General features: G+C 40.8%; 2 protein-coding genes across 4 annotated transcripts; one reads left to right on the top strand and one right to left on the bottom strand.

The window, feature by feature from the left end:
• The first annotated feature begins 1,863 nt into the window (after window positions 1-1,863).
• On the top strand, window positions 1,864-7,757 carry RAB33B (RAB33B, member RAS oncogene family). Its single transcript, XM_053403344.1, has 2 exons — window positions 1,864-2,313; window positions 3,877-7,757. Exons 1-2 carry the CDS (start codon window positions 2,071-2,073, stop codon window positions 4,315-4,317), a joined length of 684 nt encoding a protein of 227 aa, XP_053259319.1. The 5' UTR covers window positions 1,864-2,070; the 3' UTR covers window positions 4,318-7,757.
• A 938-nt stretch (window positions 7,758-8,695) lies between these two features.
• On the bottom strand, window positions 8,696-19,591 carry LOC128421083 (uncharacterized). Of its 3 annotated transcripts, none has more exons than XM_053403335.1 (7): window positions 19,427-19,591; window positions 15,736-15,987; window positions 13,395-13,454; window positions 11,447-11,584; window positions 10,725-10,871; window positions 9,742-9,802; window positions 8,696-8,978 (listed from the first exon to the last, which is right to left on the bottom strand). In XM_053403335.1, the coding sequence occupies exons 2-7, from the start codon at window positions 15,898-15,900 to the stop codon at window positions 8,875-8,877; spliced, it is 675 nt and encodes a 224-aa protein (XP_053259310.1). In that variant the 5' UTR covers window positions 15,901-15,987; window positions 19,427-19,591; the 3' UTR covers window positions 8,696-8,874. The 3 variants fall into 3 exon arrangements, with proteins under 3 accessions (XP_053259310.1, XP_053259311.1, XP_053259308.1); XM_053403336.1 differs by lacking the exon at window positions 19,427-19,591 and adding an exon at window positions 18,519-18,679; XM_053403333.1 differs by lacking the exon at window positions 19,427-19,591 and adding an exon at window positions 18,523-18,679.
• Window positions 19,592-20,271: the final 680 nt, after the last annotated feature.

Raw genomic sequence — 20,271 nt, 5'->3', positions numbered from 1 at the left:
TTTTCACTGCTGTACATCTCTTTAGAGAGATCATTACTCTTTCTGTGATAAGAAAAATTGTTAAAGGAAAGTATTGACTTGTCATTCATCTAGAGCCTTGCCCTTTTGGCATATATACATCTCTGAACAAAAGAAGTTTGTCATAACGTTGTGTTAACTGTACTACAATATTTTCATGGACTAATATTTCCAAGAAAATAATTTTGCTGTCTGCTACTGAGACACTCTGCTACATTACATTCAAACCAAGAGCTGAATATCACACCTAGTCTGCAAATATTCAGTGTTATCTATCTGGAAACCTTAGTATCCTACGTGCTTGTTTTTCTTCCCCTTAACTTAGCCACTTAATTATCCAGCAACCCTTCAGGAAATACTTGCTGTAGTCATGATGTTCCATGGAAACTACTCTAGAATTAGCCCTATTGTCTTTCAGGATGCCACATTATTTCTAGAGTGCTCTGCTAAGAGGAGATGAGTTTGGGTTAATAATTTACACCTTTCTTTTTCCTCTTCCAGTGATAGTTGGTCAACTAAAACTCTCTTAAGTGCTGAGATCCTACAACACAGATCACTCATTTGTGGCTTTTGTTTTTAGCAAGGATAGTATGTTTCATTATAGTTAAAACTGTGTGACCTTGCAGTGACATAAATTTTGGAGGTAGGTATGTAGTGGGCATCATATACACATAAAAACTCACACAGTAATCTGGTCATTACCATTTAAGCAGCACGCATGCATACTTTTTGTAGTGGGTCATTTAAAAAATGATCAGTGTAACCTATAGGAAGGCAAAACCAAGGCAGCCCAGAGGCATAATAATCATATGCTGGTCTACTTGGAAACGCATTTCAATGATTTTGGTGGTACTTGCTCCGTTGTAAGCAAGTATAGGGTTGTGTTAGGTTTTTAAAAATATATTGTCCACTTAAACAGGCAGAGGAGCTGAGCAAGGGGTGGTGCTCCATTGCACTTTGCACCCCCTGAGAAGCAAAATTAATTATGCAAAGCAAGTGACGATGGACAAAGTTGATGGGTTTTTAGAAAAAGGAATATGAGGAGTTTGGAGGAGGGTTTCTGCTGAAAAGCACTGGTTCCAGCAGGAAAGTAGAGAACAATATGTAAATAGAAGCTACTGCTCAAAGGCTATTGCCCAGGATAGCTGATCTTTGCCATGAGCTGGAACTGCAGGTAAAAAATAAAACACTGTTCCTGCATCTTTGCTAACTCTGTAGAAGGGCGTTTCAGCAGGTTGACCTGAAGTTTCCTTTTTGGCAGCTGCCTACCAGTACCGAAATTCACTCTTCTATCTACCCAGCTATTTAAAGACGCAAGAGCGCGGTCTACTTTTTCACCCTTTTCCATCTGTTGTGGGAGCAACAGATCTTGGCTAGGAAGAGCCCTGTTGGTCCAGTGCTCAGCCGGAAGCTGATGTTCATGGCTTTCCCCACAGCTAATGCCAGAGGCGCTGCAAGTTTTAAAGCTTGGTCTGTGGGGGGGAATTGGCTTTTCTGGGAACTTTCTGCCCATCAGTCTCGCCGGGTGACTCCCGCTTGTATATCTGGGGACGAGAGAAAGAGACAGCCAGGGGTGTGAAACGCTCTTGTACTGAGGAGACTGGCACGAGCTTAGCGCTGGCCAACAATGACAACCAGATGGCCGCTGCCGCCCCCAACCCGCCATTTAAAGCCGCGTCCATAACATCCCACATCTCGCGAGCTTTCGTGTTCCCGTCGTCCCTGTTTCCCCCCGCTGAGGCGACCGGAAACGCCCCTTTCCACGGCCTCGCCTTTCTTCGCCTATCAGGCCCGGCCTATGCTGCGAAAGGGGCGGAGCTGTTCCTCCTACGTGGCTTAACACGCGTGAAGCGGCAGCCGCCGCCCTCAGGTGCGGAAGCGAAGCGGCTTGTCAGGGAGGGGGGAAATGGGCGCGCGCGCGCGAGCGACGGGGGCGCGCGGATCTTTTTCGCCTCTCCGCCGCGACGCGAATCCCTCCGCCAGGTTGGGCCTGAGCGACTAAGCCGCGAGTGAGTCGGCGCAGCGGAAGGCGCCTTCGCGGGCCCGGCGGCGATGGCGGCGGCCGAGGTGGAGTCGTCGCTGGAGCTGAGCCTGTCGAGCAGCTACGCGGGGCCGGGGACGTTGCCCCCCGCGCGCTCCCGCATCTTCAAGATCATCGTCATCGGGGACTCGAACGTGGGCAAAACGTGCCTCACTTTCCGCTTTTGCGCGGGCCGCTTCCCGGAGCGCACCGAGGCCACCATCGGGGTGGATTTCCGAGAACGCGCCGTCGACATCGACGGGGAGCGCATCAAGGTGCGGAAAGCCGAGGTCGCCTCCTCGGGCTGCTTTTCCCCTGCCAGGCTCAGGGGCTGTTCCGCCGGCTGCCTTGCAGCTGGCGCGTAGTAGATGCAAAGTGGCAGGGAGTCCAGGGCTGCTGCTGCTGCTGCTCCTTTAACAGGTGTGTGCAGAAAAGGCAGGTGCTTTGCCTCGGCAAGCGACGTCTGCTGAGGTTTCCTCTGCTGCAATACTGTTACAGGTGCAGGTGGCGAAGGATTCCTGCATTGCCGCGGGTTGGACTAGATGACCGTCGTGGTCCCTTCCAACTCTATGATCTATGACCACTTTTACACCAGGCCACCTGGCAGGACAGGAGTTGGCAACTCCAGTCCTGTTGCTCATCCATGCTGTGTGGAGCTGACACACGCCCAAAAATATGGAGGTCATTTGTTATACAGTGGTACCTCAGGTTAAGTACTTAATTCGTTCCGGAGGTCCGCTCTTAACCTGAAACTGTTCTTAACCTGAAGCACCACTTTAGCTAATGGGGCCTCCTGTTGCCGCCACACCGCCAGAGCACAATTTCTGTTCTTATCCTGAAGCAAAGTTCTTAACCTGAAGCACTATTTCTGGGTTAGCAGAGTCTGTAACCTGAAATGTATTTAACCTGAAGTATATGTAACCCGAGGTACCACTGTACTTGTATCTCAGCTACTTCCCCTGAATCAAGATTTGTGTTTGCAACAATCTGAGTGCAGTAACTTGAGGAAGTCGCCCGGTGAGCTTCATTGCTGAGCCCGAGGCTTGATGTTATAGTTGCACCTGTAAACATGCTGTTAGTTGCACCTCTGAGCCGCTTGGTCTAACTAACTGTTGTTCATGTGCTGAGTGCTGAACATGTATTAACATCACACAGTTTTGGAGATGTGCTCATATTTAGTCATCTCATATTTATCCCAGTGTTTAAATAAGCTCACAAAAGTTTGCAGACACATAACGCTAGTTTGCTAGGGCCTTTCAGAATTCTTCATCCCACTGCTAGCAACATGTGGTTTCTATGCTGGGTGCAGAGAAGTAGAGCTTCCATGCACCCAGCTGCATGGAATTCCTGGTTACCTTTGGGTACCAGCTAGTGCTTAAATGGAAAGTTGTGTCATCCTTATACATGTACAGTTATGTTAAGCAATGACACCTCTGCTTTTTAATTGAAATGGAAGCATGCTGATTTTTAAATCACGTAGATCCTAATTAAACCTAATACTCATGTCATAATGTGAATTTCTTGGCAAGCTCTTAATTCCTGCAATACCTTCATCTACAGTGAAAGACACACAATTACTAATATTTAGTATAACTTTTTGAAAAGCTGATGTATAAAAAGGTGTTTGCAGGGAGCTTCACAGCAAAAGTTTTCATTTATGTTTTGTTGCTGTTGCTGAGATATAAAACCACTGACCTCAAAGACCCTCATGAACAGAAATCATAGCAATATAAATGTACTGTTGAGTTAAAGTTGAAATTATGCCTTTCCACCAGCATGAGTGAAATCATTTTTTTTTCTTGTTTCTCTCCCTTCTCTCCCCTTCTCGGTACATCCAGATTCAGCTCTGGGATACAGCAGGGCAGGAGCGATTCAGGAAGAGCATGGTACAGCACTATTACAGGAATGTACATGCAGTCGTTTTTGTATATGATATGACAAATATTGCCAGTTTCCATAGTTTGCCACTGTGGATCGAGGAATGCAAACAACACTTGCTCACCAATGATATACCCCGGATTTTGGTTGGAAATAAATGCGATCTGAGAAGTGCAATTCAGGTCCCTACGGACATGGCTCAGAAATTTGCTGACACTCATAGCATGCCACTGTTTGAAACGTCTGCTAAAAACCCTAATGACAATGATCATGTGGAAGCCATATTTATGACCCTGGCTCATAAGCTCAAGAGTCACAAGCCACTCATGCTTAGTCAACTACCCGGTAACACAATTCACCTAGAACCTGCAGTAAAACCTGCCATGCCATGTTGGTGTTAGCTCACAGTATTTTTGCAGTCATCACTTTGGTCTGTTTGCCAGTGCTTTGAGAGTATGGTGTTGGTAATGTTCCAGTTTAGTAGAAATTACATTGAATCCGCTGGGCACTTTATTGTACGTCCTCACATCTGGATGTGTGCCACTCTTATCTCTGCACTTTGTTAACTCTGTCATCTAAATTACTGAAGATTTATGGAAGTTAGATTTGTGAAGCTTGACTCTGGTCCCATTGAAGTAGCTTAGTTCTGAGATCTTTTCTCCACTAAAATAGAAATGTGTAGGTTAGGTCAAATCACTGACGCCTTTAGCATTCAATTTGAGCAGATCACGGTTCTATAGAAATCCAAAGAGTAGTATGACTTGATAATTTTAAGTGAATTACTTTTAGATAATTTGGTAAATTGATTTGTGAATTGTACTTCTATCACATGTCTTAATCATGCAATGGAATGAAGACTCGACTTGAGCACAAGTGTTAAGTCACCTCTTGCCTTCATCTCATTACTTTATCTAAACTCTAGGTTAGTTAATTATGAAAGCAAGTGAAGATCTACTTTCTGTGTAAAGTTATATTTGATTGGCCCTCATAGTTTTGTATTCTTTATATGTGAGACAGAATGACATTGGAAAAATATCTAGGGTTATCTTTTGCACAATAAAATGAAATCATGTGAATCTCATGGAACATAGGAAATTGCATTGAAAACTGAAGCTGTAGTGGATTGTTTATTTCTGATGTAACCACAGGAGATCAGAAAGTATCAACTCAATTGTGGCATTGCTCTGGAGGTGAAGCCATCAATAGGAACGCCAGATCTTGTCATTCAGATTCTCCCTAAATATTGTAACACTTTTTAAAAAGCTCTAACGCAGTTCTAAAAATGTGTCATTTATATTCATAACATTATGATGTAACTTAAGGTGTATTGTTTGACTTTCATTATTAGCAGTGGTTATAACCTACACAACATACAAAATGCCAAAACGTGAGACTTGATTGGGGTATTTTTAGTACCCCAGTGGAATACTATGAAGCAAATGGCCAAGGTAAAAGTCTTAGGAATGCATGGTTTATCCTACTAAAAACAAACAGTGAATTCAAATGTGGACTGCAAATAATATAGGGAAAATCATATGCTATTCTGTGTAGTTGACTCGCTATGTTTTGCTTTTGAAACAGCATAAAGTAGGAGCAACTGAACTTCAGAATCTACAATTTGTAAAAAAATAACTACTTGTGTGCCTTAGCTATGAACATATGGAAGGGGCAGTCTGTATCATCCCATAGTATCAAAAATAAATAAATAAAATATGAACGAAAGTGGCTGTTTTCCATAAGTAATATTAGCAGCTTGTTTTTAGCAACAGTTAAGAGGTATCTTCAAATCTATTTGCAGCACAGTGTGTCTATCTATAAAGTGTTTAGAGCTGAACTTAAAAGATTTCTTGCTTGATGATTTTGCGTAGACATTTCTGCCATAACAACTGCCCTCCACCTCTGGGCAGCTCAAGCCAAAGGGGTAAGGGATAGGTAGGCTTTCCTGTGTTCATTGTGTAACATGCACTACTGGCACAAGCGCCCGATTCAGCCTTCCAGTACTGAGTAATTGGCAAGTGGAGAAATCCTGGTGCCTATCTTCATCTCCTTGCACAAATATAGCTCCAGCCTTGTATATCTATTCTTGCTAATTAGGACCATCGCCCATTAAAGAAATTTGAGCTTTTATTGACTAATAAAATATTAAAGCTGCAAATATTGAGGAAGGGATAAAACAGTTCTGTAGGAAATGGCATAATTTGTGTGAATGACATAATGGGGATTGATTTTAATTACGTTTAATCTTTGTACTCTTGCTCTTCCCTCCACTTGGAAAGCTCAAGCTGCTAACAGTAATGTGTTGTTAGAATCCTGTTAGCATTGGCTGCCACCTGGTGCTTCTTAAGTATTAAAAACAAATATTTTACAAATCAATCAATGTTAATCAACTAGGACAGCAGGAGACAACATGGTTCCCTCTAGATGTTGTGGACTACAATTGCCCTCAGTCCTAGTCAGCTTGGCCAGTGAGCAGGGATGATGGTACTTGTAGTCCAAAACATCTGGAGGCTACCACATTGGCTGTTTCGGAAGTAAGCATTACAAACCTTAGTATAAGTGAACCTTGTGTAGGAGTTGATCTTAACTCTGTTGTTCAGTACCATATTGTAACCTTTTTGATCCTCATTCTTCATTTATTTTACATGTGTCCTACATTTCACATTTCGTGTTAGCTTGCATATAAGTTTTGGTTACATAAAAAGGGAAAGCAATGAAATTCAAGATACCGTTACATATTATTCTAAGAGAATGGAGTATCAGTATTATAGGCTAACACTTAAAGAACAATTTACTTAATATTCCAAATCCAATTTGCTTATATCTACTGTGTGCTGCTTATTAAATGTCTTACTAAGTTTTAACCTTTACTGTAATGTTATTGAAGGCAGACATATTAGTACAATTACTGTAATTGTAATTGCCAAATACTAGGTGCTATTCTGTCGTACATTAGCATAGTGAAGTATAAAACACTAGCTTTTATGTTTAGGAAAATCTATTGATTGCACCTTAATCAGTAAAATGCAAGGAACACAATCCACTTGCATTGTGGGCCAAATGTGTGAGAGGATTGTGTCCAAGTTTATATAGGATTATTATTATTTTGCTTATAACCAGAAGTGACAGGGTTTTTCTTGTTTAGTTTTTCTACAACACTTGAAAAAGGGAAGTTCTTTTTACTCTGTTTTGTGTCTTTACTTTTGGTTTATGCACTTTCTAGAAACCATTTATTTAATACGAAGACTCTTCAGTGATTTTTAATGAAAAAATGTTCATAAATGTATATTTCTCAAATATAGTTTACACTCCTCTTTAGAGGACTCACCTGTTTACTTCATTTTCTTAACCAATTTAAGTAAAAGATAGCTTTTAATGCAAATGTAATTACAATGTGTGCATTAAATCATATCCTAAAGAAAGTAAAAAATAAAAACCAGGGTTCTATAATCAGAAGGAAGAGGGTGTTGAAGAATTAATCATGTGGCCACAACATATAGGACAACATCCCTGTATTGCTCCCAGGATAGGTCTGGTAACTAATGTTGGATTTCACCCATAAATACTGATGAAATGGTTATTTTGAAACTGTTTAAACTGCTATAGTATAGTATAGAATTGTTCTATCTTATTATTGCAAAATAACATTGAGCATTATCTTATCGGCATCAGTTACGTTGATAGTATCTTAAACAGAGTGTTGTTAATCCAAAATGCTTCCCCATTTAATAATGCTTTACCTACAAAATGTCAATTGTTCTTTCTAAAAGCAAAAGGAAAGATTTATTTAAATTACCACAAGTACGTGCCACTGTCTTAAACTAATAAATGCTAGCAAGTAAAATTCTGCTTTCGTCTCATTTTTCCCCACTGTAATTACCTGTCAGTTAGAAACATTCACATTGTTATGAGTGCTGTGAAGCTTCCATGTCCTGAAAGATTCTTGCTTGCCTCAGGCAGCTACACCTATGGCTATTTAAAAAGTGTTTTATTGCTGGAGTTATATATGTATTTGGCTTTTAAAAATGAATCTGTGGAAGAAGACCAATGGGCAAGATTGGATATGTTCAAATTGATTTCTTTAGTTTAGGCCAGATGAAGCATATGATATGAAAGCTGATGCCTCTGATGAAATTTTGAATTATGGTGCTGGAGGAGACTCTTGAGAGTCCCATGGACTGCAAGAAGATCAAACCTATCCATTCTTAAGGAAATCAGCCCTGAGTGCTCACTAGAAGGACAGATCCTGAAGCTGAGACTCCAATACTTTGGACACCTCATGAGAAGAGAAGACTCCCTGGAAAAGACCCTGATGTTGGGAAAGATGGAGGGCACAAGGAGAAGGGGACGATAGAGGACGAGATGGATGGATAGTGTTCACAAAGCTACCAGCATGAGTTTGACCAAACTGCGGGAGGCAGTGGAAGACAGGAGTGCCTGGCATGCTCTGGTCCATAGGGCCACGAAGAGTCGGACACGACTAAACAACAACAACTTCATACAAAATGCAATCCATAAATTCTAACATGGGGCATTGGTGAAATCATTGGAGTGGAGTGCATTGGCTAATATTCACAGTATTTGTCTGCCCACTCTTTGCTTTCTGTGCTAGCAGATTTCACACGGAATCTTATGATTTCTGCACACCATTCCCATTTGAACAAGCAAATTTGCATTTGGAAGACTCATTTGCCCATGACAATTTTTCTGGTTCAAAGGATGCTTGCTATTATTGAAGATTCTATTACACAGCAGGAGTCAAATAAACACTATGGGGCTAAATTAAAATTTATGAAAATAGAATTAAGTTTATTAACTGTACAGAAAATAGGCCACCAGTCTTGAAATTCTGAGGATCTCTTCAGAGTGGTCAGTCATTTCTTTTAAGAATTGTACAAACTTTTCAGTAAAATTATTAAGTTATAAAGAGCTTTAAAAAAAAATTCTCCTAGAATTTATATTTAAGTCATCCTGATATATGGAGGTGGTTTGGGCATGTCATCATCAGCTTCCATATCTAAATCTGAAAGTTTTACAGGAGAATTAAAAATTGTATCCACTTGACCTAGAATAGAAAACACACACAGTGAGCATATGTAGCTGCAGAAAGCAAACTTTGCCTTGATTATGTGTGCTGGTTACATGCAGACTAGACTGTTGTAATACACTGGTTATACATGGGGCTGCCTTTGAAAATGGTTTAGAAACTTTCACTGGTGCAGAAGGTAGCTGCCCAGATTCTTGCAGGGATCAAGCATTGGGAACACATATACCCATATTTTACCAAATGCATTATCTGCCATTTCGTTTCTGGGCCCCATTTAAAGGACTGGTTTTGACACTTAACCTAGCCCTAGACAATGTAGGGCTTTATTTGAAGGACAGCCTACACTCTCAGAAATCTGCCCAGGACGGAACATTGGCTTCAGAGGCCTGGCCTTGGTCCACCATCAGTATCTCTTATTGTGGGCACCAATGACACAGATTTTTCTGTCTTCCTACCAGGGCTTCTTCATTATCTTTTAATTTTTTTGTTCTAACCCACTATTGATTAAAAGAGCTTTGTTGGGTTTTACAGTTCAATATTCATAAGAACAAATTAAACTAAAACCAGCAGTAAAGTAATGTGCTGGATTTTATTTTTAACCACTACGGCCTAGTTTTTGTAATTGTAGTTAGATTGCTTTTATGGAGATGGCTATTATTATGATGATTTTAAATAATATTTATATAGCCCAAATGTCTTCCTTACATATTCATTATTTGACTTACATATTTAGTAAATCCAAAATTAATTTTCAAGTAAAACAATGAGAACACCTACATACCGGATGGAATGCAAACTAATTCTGCAATTTGTAGCTGGTCTTCATTAGATTCTAGCCGTTCCTAAGAATGAGAGCATGAGATTGCTAAATAGGTTCACCTGAGAATAGCACTGATCTTAGAATGTGCAGTCCTCGAGACAAACACGGTTTCATTTTGTAATTTGGTTACCAAAAGTAATTGCAATGGTATAATAATGAACAAGACTAAAAATAAAAAGTTCTGCAGTTCAAGAAAAAGAAGCTATTCATCATATAATGCCCACCACAGTTTACCGTATTTTCCTTTACAAAAGTATTTCTTAATTTTTTTGCAGCTACCATTATCATAATTAAGAGATTTATTTCAAACCATTCACATTCAGTAACCCTGATAATAAGCTGAACAAACATATCTGTCTAAGAGATGCATAAATATGGAAGTTATCAAACAATGAGAGGTCAACCTTAAGAAGTGGTAAATGCTACATAATTAGTAAACCTTAAACACAAGGGGTAGTTTTCACTCAGGGTATACTGACTGAAATTAATGGAACTTATTTAGTCATGTTCATTAATTTCAAAGGATCTACTCTGAATTAAACTTAGCTGAATACCACCCATAGAACTGTGAACCTAGTAAAAAACATTTTATGCACACACCTGTCAAGAAAAACATGCAGAAGGGGCAGTTATATACAATTTATACCCCATTCCTTAGGAAGTGCACAGGAGCTTATATAAGGATGCCAGTTATTTACCATAGGTGTTTAGTGTATACGGTGCTATAATAAGAGGTGTCCACAAATCATTTGTTTCCAAATGGCAATTCAAAAAATTAGTTTTGTGTGCATTTTGGACTTAACTAGTTGAAGGGGGGGGGTTAAGGAAATATGGCAACTTCATATCAAACTGTCCAAAAATGTTTTTACAGAATCACAAAAGGCTTTCCTTCCCAGTACAAGACAAGTAAACCCACCATATTTGATGGCAATGTTGCTACTTACAAGTCCAGTGACACTGTCATAGCATGAACAACATGGAAGACTTCGGCAACTCAAATAAGCAATAATCAGCACAATAAAAGCGCTGAAAAGCGATGCAATCAGTAGTGTGATGTTGGCTCCTTCTACAAGTTTACCAAGCACAAATGCCTGCAACACAGAAAATGAGCACACACACACACCCTTTATCCAACCTTAGGAGTGGTGTGGGTATTGTTTTTAAAGCACCTGAAAATTCTCTTTTTTATATTTTAATTATTTTACATGAAAAGGAATAACAAGTGAAAAACAACAATAAATAGTAACTGATAAATAGTTGAGGAACCACATATATGATTTATACATATATAAAAACTGATGGTGTCAATTAATATCCTCAAATTGGATGTATAAAACGAAAGTAATATATAAAAGGCAGGCCAAACCCTGATCTGCCCCCAGGGCCTGTGCCTGTGGAGGCATCCTTTACTATGGAACTCCCAACAATACCTGCCATAAAAGGCATTTCAGGACCAAGAAGGGGGCAGTTGAGCAATCCAATGATTTTGCCTCTGCTGTGCCAGCCTGGACCTTGTTCAGTAAAGAAACACACAGAGATTTTCCTGCACCATCTTCTGCCCTAACTGATGTGAGTGACACACCTTTGAGTGTGCTAGTTACTCTGTCGCTCCTAAACTGTGTGCAATGTATTCAAAAGGGCAGAAACTGGATAGTTTGATACTTACAACGGCTGGGTGATGATAAGAGGACACATCGTCAAACTCTTCATATTTTTCACCATACTCTAATGTTATAGACGTATAGATGATTACAAGTAGAGTGACGAAGCAGGAAAATACAGAAGCAATTATCATTGCATTCACCTGTACAAAAGGTATGGGGATAGAGAAGACCAGAGTTAAATTTGGGCTTCAAGTCAAAGGATGAAAAATAGTTCCACATATGCCTCTTATGCAATCTTTGTACACTACAGTAATTTATTTTCCAGAGTGTCTTTGAGGGAACATGCATTCACAATACAATTTCCGAAATGTGGGTATGAATCAGTGAAAATCAAACCTTTCCTTTCCTAATTACTGTAGATGGAAATCAACATACTTATATTTATATTTCATCTTGTGTTTTTAGGGAGTGTGTGCAGGTGTTTGATGTTTTAAGCCTATTCCCACACATGCCTTTCTTGGAAGCAAGATCAATTTAAATGTATGGGACTTTCTTAGAAGCAATAAAGCTGCCAGAAAGAATACATTTGAACAAAAAGTACTGAGCAAAGATATCTGTGGATTTGGGCAATCAACAGAAGGGATGTTACCAAGGCAGCCAAGAAACCAAATAGGTAGAAACCATTCAGGTTTTCTAGGAAAGCAGCATAGTGGATCAAAATAAGTTAAGTGGGGAATGTTGTGCTGCATTCATTAGAAAGAGATTGGCTGACCCAGCTGCTGGTCTGGTCTGTTCCACTTCTGAATGAGCAAAGGACCCCTCCAGGAATCACACAAAATCACACAATTTGACATTACCATCTAGTCTAGATTTGAGAAGGTGATGGTGACCAGTTGCAGCAGAAAAAAGATGGTCAGCTGCTGTGTTTTCCCAGCAGGTTTTAGGCTTAACTAAGACCCATTTCTACTTCAGCCATTACACTCATCACCCAAGGTCAGTTAATGCTCAAAGTATGGATGATGTGCATGGATCTTTTAAACATCCATGTCTGGGAACTCCAATTATGGGTGTTTAAAAACATGTCCAAAAACTACCATTGTGCTTGCTATGTAAAGGGTATTGAAGGCCAAAGGTGGAAAAGGTGGTTAGGAATTTTATTCCCTCCCCTTTAACATAAATAATAATTTTACATATGTATAGATAAAATTTGTGCCGTGTTTTCTAAAACATGTATATTCTTACCTTTCAACTGTAATGTGTTACTACAATCCAGCCATTTGGAGCAACACAGAGAGAATGACTGATGAATTTAGAGACAGACTGAAGAAATTTTAAACTGCTGTTGAAGTGGTCCTCCTTGAGACCTTTAATCTGTTGTGGTTTTTAAACTCTAAACCCCAAAATCATACATGTATGATCACTTTAATTGTAGCCCATGATGTATATCTCCAAACACTTCAGCGCAGAGATTAAAGTTTGTTGTTGCTTTTTGTTGGCCTCCATCTGTCTCGAGGGACAATGGAGTGTGCCTTCGGGGGCGAAGTCAAACCACTGTGCAGCACCAAAGTGACCTCCCAGGGATGCAAGCCTGGGCACTGTGTATGGGGGTCCTGGGCTACCCATATGATCAGAATCTCCATCTCAGTCTTGTTGATGTGGTCCCAAATGAAAGTAGAGCAATATGTTTGGCACCAGCTTGGCTGCAGGAGTTGCTGGAAGAAGGCATACAAGGTGCCATCCAACCATCTTAGGGACTCCACTCCAGATTTTTGTAGGGTTTACTCTTTAGCCTTTTCTTTTCCCAAATATACCCTGCAAGGCAGCGGACATTTAGGATCAGAGTTTTCCTTCTCCTGGATGGGCTACCTTCCCACATTGACGAGCCCCATCTGCCCCTCAGACGTGAAGTAAAAGTTATGTAAATAAAAGGTGTATGTATTTATTACTTATAGAAAGCCGGCTGTATGATTTGTCCCCATCCACTTTAAACAAAATACAATAGAAACATACCAAAACAGGATTCTTTCTCATTGAAGAAAACAAAGCCATAATTCCAGGAATAGCCATAAACTACAAAACAAAAGGTAAAGGGGATTAAGTTGGGGGGCAATGCCCAACTTTAGCATATAAAAAGAAGTGAAAAAACATTAACTTCAGGAAGATGAAAACAAACTACAGGTTTTATTTTATAGTTTTAACTGATTTTTACTTTTTTGTTACATCCTCGTAAACCACTTAGATATGATTGTAGTTAAGCAGTGTATAAATATAAATACACTGGTTGGCAAGTGGTTTCTAAGACACCAGCTCCCGATCAACAACCAGCAGATCTATAAAGCACAAAGGCTGATGGGGTTTATTCCATAATAAGTAAACATCTTTCCTTTAGGCACGATTTCAGAGAAGGTTATTTTGACACCAGAGAGGGAACCTAATTGTTCAGCTGGCTGTTAAACGTGGGCTCAAGATTCTTGGTCAATTTCACCAGATGCTTTTTCTTATACAGGTGAAAATGTGATTGATACATGAGGATAGTAATCGATGGCTATCATATCACTAGCCCGCCATTCCACAAGGGCAAGGAGTTGGGTATGTGAAACACACAAAGGAGGAATATTAGACATGCACTTTCAAAGTGTAAATCATACTTTCACCCATTGCATTTCTAACATTAGCTTGGGACCCAAGAAAAGAAAAAGTAAAAAAATTATTACAGCAAAGTGATTGTACCATAGTAAAATGCTGCCACTAAATTATTCGAAGTCACTACTAACAGTCCCAGCTGCTTCTTGCTTGTAGCATCACCACCACAGCTCCCATGTACCACCCCCAAATAGTGTTTGTAATTACTACAATCAGCTAGTGGAATCAGAAGAGTTCAGGTTCTGCAATGCAATTTTCTCCCAGAAATCATTCACTTTTCTCAGTCCTGTTTTCCCCTCCTGAAGTAAAGCAGAGGTCCTACAAGTATCATCCACTCTCCCAATTAGTCCCATTCACTCAAAACACCGGCTTCACCTATGGATGCCCCCTCCTTTCAACTTCACTAGCTAAATGAAATCTCCATGTTCAAAAGCAATATATTTCTGAATATCAAATGTGGAAAACAAACATGTCCCCCTCGTAAGTTCCTGCAGGCAAAAATGTAAGACAGGGCCTTCTTGTTATCAGCCCCACAATTATGGAATTTCTTCTAACTCACAATTTGAGTTTTCAGCTCCAGGTGAAGAATCACTTATTTGCCCAGACTTTTGGAGGCATCTACTACATGCTGGCCACATGACCCGGAAGCTGTACGCTGGCTCCCTCGGCCAATAAAGCGAGATGAGTGCCGCAACCCCAGAGTCGGCCACGACTGGATCTAATGGTCAGGGGTCCCTTTACCTTTACTACACTGTTGATTTGGATTTCTGTTGGTTTTAATGTAACCTGCTTAGGGATTGCCTTGGCATTGAAGAACAGGTGGGAAATAGTTTAAATACATAAACAGAAAAAACTTCCCATTGGCATTTGACTGGCCGCAGCTGGAAATGGAGCACTGGAGAAGATGGAGATAAGCAGCTAGCCTAAGACCACAAGCCATATGAAGTGCAAACACCATAAATCAATTCCCCCTTCCAGTTATTTTATCTCCAAAAATCATTAAATTCTCCTATGCTTCCCAGGAGAAAGAAAAGTCCTCATTCCTCTCTCACCCAGACCAGTCCAGAGCATTCCTTCTGTGAGCCTGATCCTCAGCTCCCCCACTTCCAAATTAAGGAGATGCAAGTCAGAAATCAAAGGCGGCTGCAGTCACACTTGCCCTCTAGGCCAGGCTTCCTCAACCTCAGCCCTCCAGATGTTTTTTGGCCTACAACTCCCATGATCCCTAGCCAGTGGTCGGGGATGATGGGAATTGTAGTCTCAAAACATCTGGAGGGCCGAGGTTGAGGAAGCCTGCTCTAGGCTCTTACCACAAAACAACTAGGCCAGCACACAGGGACGGCCCAAGGTGTTTCAGCACCTAAGACAAAATGCCCTGCTGTCACCCCTGCAATGGGGGCGGGACTCTTTAAGGGCTTCTTCTCAGCAACAGGGGTCTCCCAGCAGCTGGGCAAAGCCCCACCACACTGTCCAGCAGAGGGGAGAGATCTGCTGGCTTGTGGAATGTAGAACCACAAGTTTTCTAGAACAGTGAACAAATTCCCTATATTATACCAAATTGTACAACCCTCCCTGCTGTATGTCCGACATCTACTGAATACTTTTTTTTATTGCAGCAGGCATTTCAATTGAAGTTTGATGTTATAGCTTTATAGTTTCTACATTGTTAATAAAAAGGGGTGGGGGGGGTAGAATTTATATAGCTTACCACTCCAGCCCAGATGGGTACCCTAGATTTGCTCAGTGCCGAGTCCCTTCTGAAAGCACCATCGATTAATCCACCGATGATACAAACTGTAGCACAAGCTATCTGGAGGAGCCCCAACAGAACCATACTTTTCTGATTGAAGATGAAATATCTGTAGCGATCCATTTCAGCTAATCCACCAATTGCCACGTCTGTTCAAACTGGGAAGAAGCACGGAGGTTGTTCCAGAGAAGGCTGCCCTTGTGGCTTTTCCTGAACAGAAGATGCAAGAAAACTCATAAGCACTTCAACAAGCATCATCTGACAAATTGTTCACATGCCATTCCATTAATAGTATGGACAATCTTCCAATATCCAGACGCATTAAGCTTTGGATTCTCTGCATATGGAGGGAGCTGAACATCTTTATCCAGTAAATATGTAATTAGAAAACATAAACAAAAACTTAAATGGGCTGGGATGATGTCATTTTTAAAAAAACAAAGACATGTTTATATCGTTAGGCAATCCCTATATTTGATATCAATATAGAAAACATGGAACTTTATATAAATATACTGATACAAATTTCAAATAGTTCATTTGTACCCATGTTTCCAAATAACAAAAGACACAAGCAAACAAAATTCCAAATAATACAGATTTCTTCCTTATCTTCACACTTTCAGTATATGCAATAGATATCACCAGGAAAATACATTAGAGTTTTAAAAAATGAGAGAATCTGCAGACACAAGACTGTCAAGAAGAAAAAGTTCTGTGCTTGCTGTGTGTTTGAGCCTTCCACCACAGTTTTGCTCTAGAGAATGGGTGGAAACAGATTTGCAGCTGACAGGTCAGAGAGCACTGAGTTGGCTGAAGAATCTTGAAGTACAGACTCTCTTGGGAGATTTGGTGTAAGATAATGGATAATGCTATGAAAGAGCACCTGTTTGCCTTCATTTCTGCTTTGCTTTTAGCTTGTAAATAAGCTAAATATTATGAGGGCACCCTCCAGAGCTCTCCTGTCCCAACAAACCCAGACACTGTAGCCATAGCCTTGATACTTTTTTGTGGGATAACCAATCTCATATAACCGATATGCATAAGTCTAATTAATGCATGGAGGGCTTAGCTCACCTTGGAAGTGACTAGGTAATCAAACTTTTGTTTCCCTGCAGACTACTTGAGAAGCTCACCATGTGAAGAGATTGCGCTGGTTCTGCTCAACCGCATGGTTCTTACAGGACACTCATATTCACATATTAACAGTTTAGGAACTTTCACCACTGCAACTAAGCCAGGTTTTACTGCCTGTGCAACCTTTTCTGAATGCTGTATGGAAAAGCACATGAATCTGACCTTTGGAGAGTTTGTAAGTAAACCATTTTAACTTACCAAACATATGGTCGTTTTCTATGCTAGGAGAAGAGGGGCGTTTTAGAACTCCCAATCTCCTATGTTAAAGGTTTAACAGCCTATATTTCCACATTTGACTTAGCGGCCTATTTTATTTTAAATCTGCTGGGGTTCTCTCACCAAAGAGTATTTGCCCTAAACTTTATCTTGGCATCCAGGAATTCTCCATTCACATATCTATTTTTTCCTTGCACCAACACTTCTCACCACACAGCAGTGGTGCAGTTAGATAAAGTCTTGCCCCAAGGGCACCACTGCCACTCTGGGAAGTGGGGTGCCATTATCAATTCTGAGGAATAGTCCTTGATCTAAGGAAAGCAAAGCAGCTGTACTTCTCTTCCTGCTCCCGCCCCATACAAGTGAGCTATTGGCAATGGAAATATCTCTGTTAGTCTGTTGCAGGAAACACAAGAGCCTTCTGGCACCTTAAGTATTACCTAATTGACCAAGAAGTCCAATTTCCCCACATGTGGCTTGAATTGAAATGATGGGCTTTTATTCTCCTTCAAGTGTCAATTAAAGCAAACATTATAGCACAACTAACTTGTCATAAGGACTGCTTTGTATCTAACCATTTTATATATGTTTCCAGCATTAATCTTGTCATAGTGTGTATTTTTTGCCATTTCATTTCCCATTCTAACCTGTCTTACAGTTTTCCCTCCTCCACCATGCACGTATATAAAAATTATACCTATTCCTGCCAATTTAGGAGAACACTTCATGCATCTAATGAAGTGGACTTAGGTCTGCAAAAGCTTGTACCATAATATATCCATTAGTCTCCAAGTTGCCACAAGACTGTTGTTTTGGCACTGGGATGTGAAATTTGCCACGAGAAAGGGCGCTCCAAGCTCCACACTCGAAGGATGAATTTTGTGTTGCATAATAGGAGACACTGTTATTGCTGATCTCTCTTACAGAAGTCCCCACCACCACTATCGAAAGCTAAGTTTGTGAGTAATCCTTCTATTTTTGTTTTTTTGTTTTTAAAGTGTTTAGATATTTCAGAGTCTACAGCTGCAGAGTTATTTGTTATGGAACATGGGAAGTGGAATACTCTAAGAGTTCTGTGTGTGATTGCAAAAGGAGGGGGAAAGTCAGTGGACTTTAAACACTTCATGCAGGAGAAGTAGATGAGAAGAGGGAAGGAGCACTTCAATTTCAGGTGCACAGGAAGGGCAATTTATCAAAGCGGAATTCAACTCGTTTGCTCTCTTTGGAAAGCACCTGGCTGCCTAACCTCAGCTCGCTCGCTCCCTCCCTCGGGCAATGAAGAGGAAGTTGGAGAAAGAGGAGACTTGAGCAGTTTGCACCTCAGGGCAACCACAGAGGAAGGAAAGCAAAACATACGCAATCCCAGAGTAGAAGAGAAAGGCACTTACTTACCTCAGCCAGCTTTACCTCTTACTCTTTATGAGAGACCCCTAGACAGGTGCGCTGGGGTGGGGATGAGTCACCCAGGGGCTGGCTCTGCCTTGAAAGCCCCATGCAGTTCTCACTGCAGCCTGCCCCACCCCTCTGTTGTTTCAACCAGCCCAACCCTCTGCAGGTGACAACCTTCCTTGTTGCCTCCCCGCTGCATGCTTTAACTCCTCATGTGCCGCCCTGTGGAAGTACTGGCTCCTCAAACAACCTAGGTTGATGGAGGGCACTTGGGAAGTTCCCCAAAGATGGCTTTTAACCGCTGTGTGTGTGTGTGTGTGTTGTGTTAAGCAGGGCTTACCCTGCTGGATAGTAAATTCTTATATTCTTACAATTTTGTGTCAGTTTATATAGACCTAGGTTACCATAGCCACACCCTTTTGCTTCATATTTCAGCCTCATCTCTAACTATTGAAGATAAATGAAAGTGAGATGGGATGGATAATAAATAATAATAATAATAAAATAATAATAATAATAATTTATTAATACCCCACCCACCTGGCTGGGTTTCCCCAGCCACTCTGGGCAGCTTCCAACAAAATATTAAAATACTGTAATGCATCAAACATTAAAAGCTTCCCTAAACAGGGCTGCCTTCAGATGTCTTCTAAAAGTCTGGTAGTTGTTGTTCTCTTTGACATCTAGTGGGAGGGTGTTCCACAGGGCGGGCGCCACTACCGTGAAGGCCCTCTGCCTGGTTCCCTGTAACTTGACTTCTCGCAGTGAGGGAACCACCAGAAGGCCCTCGGCACTGGACCTCAGTGTCCGGGTAGAATGATGGGGGTGGAGATGCTCCTTCAGATATACTGGATGGGCCATATAAACATAATTGGTATAGAGAGAAGAGCCTGTTTATCTCTGTTACTTGAAAGATTTCTTCAGTAAACAGTTACGTTACTCATGTGCATGCCTAATGGGTCAAGATGAACCAGGAGAGAGGTTTGCTTAACTGTTTCTGTCTCAGTCAATTTGTCTGTTCAAAATCAACCAGAAATAACCAAGTGCTATTTTGCATGGATTTAAATGAAAGGGTGGGCTGGGGGGAGGGGAGGAGAGAGATTATAATGGCCGCTCACCCTTCTCAGGTGGGTGGCGGTTGCAGACCTTTGCCCCACCCACCATCCCCAGCAGCAGAAGCCCACTTGTGGCTGGCTATTAAGGAATGCTCTGGCCACCAGAAAGTCAAGATAAAATGGGCCAATTAGAGGCCCTGCTAGAGAGGCAAAATAACACAATTGTGTACTTCTGCCCTTATGGCTAAACACAGAAAAAAAAAACATACGAAAACCCCCCAAAAGGGCAAAAAGCAACCATGCTGGCCCATTAAGATCTCCAAAATCCATGAGTCAAAAAGTAGCAGCTGCTTGAACCATACCAAATCTGCCTTATTTGCAACTAAGTGACTTCACATCAATGGCAATGTTTGTTCTGGTGCATTGAATAAGGATGCTAGTTCAGTATTTAAATATTAAAGACTACTTTTAAAGGAGAAAAAATGGTTCAGAGGCAAATAGCTTCATTCATGTAATGCTTTATTTTCATAACGCAGTTTAAAGCAAGTACATTTTTTGCACCAGAAACATTATCCCTACTTCCTTGTACATGCATTCATCATATTCATAAAAAACCTCATTCGTAACACAGAAAGTGCAACTTTCATTCATGTAAACTTTTCTTTACAGTTATCCATAGTTTTAGAAGTCATTTGTA

The sequence above is a fragment of the Podarcis raffonei genome, chromosome 9 (assembly GCF_027172205.1).
Source record: "Podarcis raffonei isolate rPodRaf1 chromosome 9, rPodRaf1.pri, whole genome shotgun sequence".
Taxonomy (NCBI): domain Eukaryota; kingdom Metazoa; phylum Chordata; class Lepidosauria; order Squamata; family Lacertidae; genus Podarcis; species Podarcis raffonei.
This window is presented reverse-complemented; position numbering and strand designations above follow the sequence as displayed.

Coding starts and splice junctions, on each gene's coding strand:
- LOC128421083 (XM_053403335.1), bottom strand. CDS start 15,900: ATGGATCGCTACAGATATTTCATCTTCAATCAGAAAAGTATGGTTCTG. Junction 13,455..15,735: donor TACCCATCTGGGCTGGAGTG/GTAAGCTATATA, acceptor TTTGTTTTGTAG/TTTATGGCTATTCCTGGAAT. Junction 9,803..10,724: donor ATGACAGTGTCACTGGACTT/GTAAGTAGCAAC, acceptor TCTCATTCTTAG/GAACGGCTAGAATCTAATGA.
- RAB33B (XM_053403344.1), top strand. CDS start 2,071: ATGGCGGCGGCCGAGGTGGAGTCGTCGCTGGAGCTGAGCCTGTCGAGC. Junction 2,314..3,876: donor TCGACGGGGAGCGCATCAAG/GTGCGGAAAGCC, acceptor CGGTACATCCAG/ATTCAGCTCTGGGATACAGC.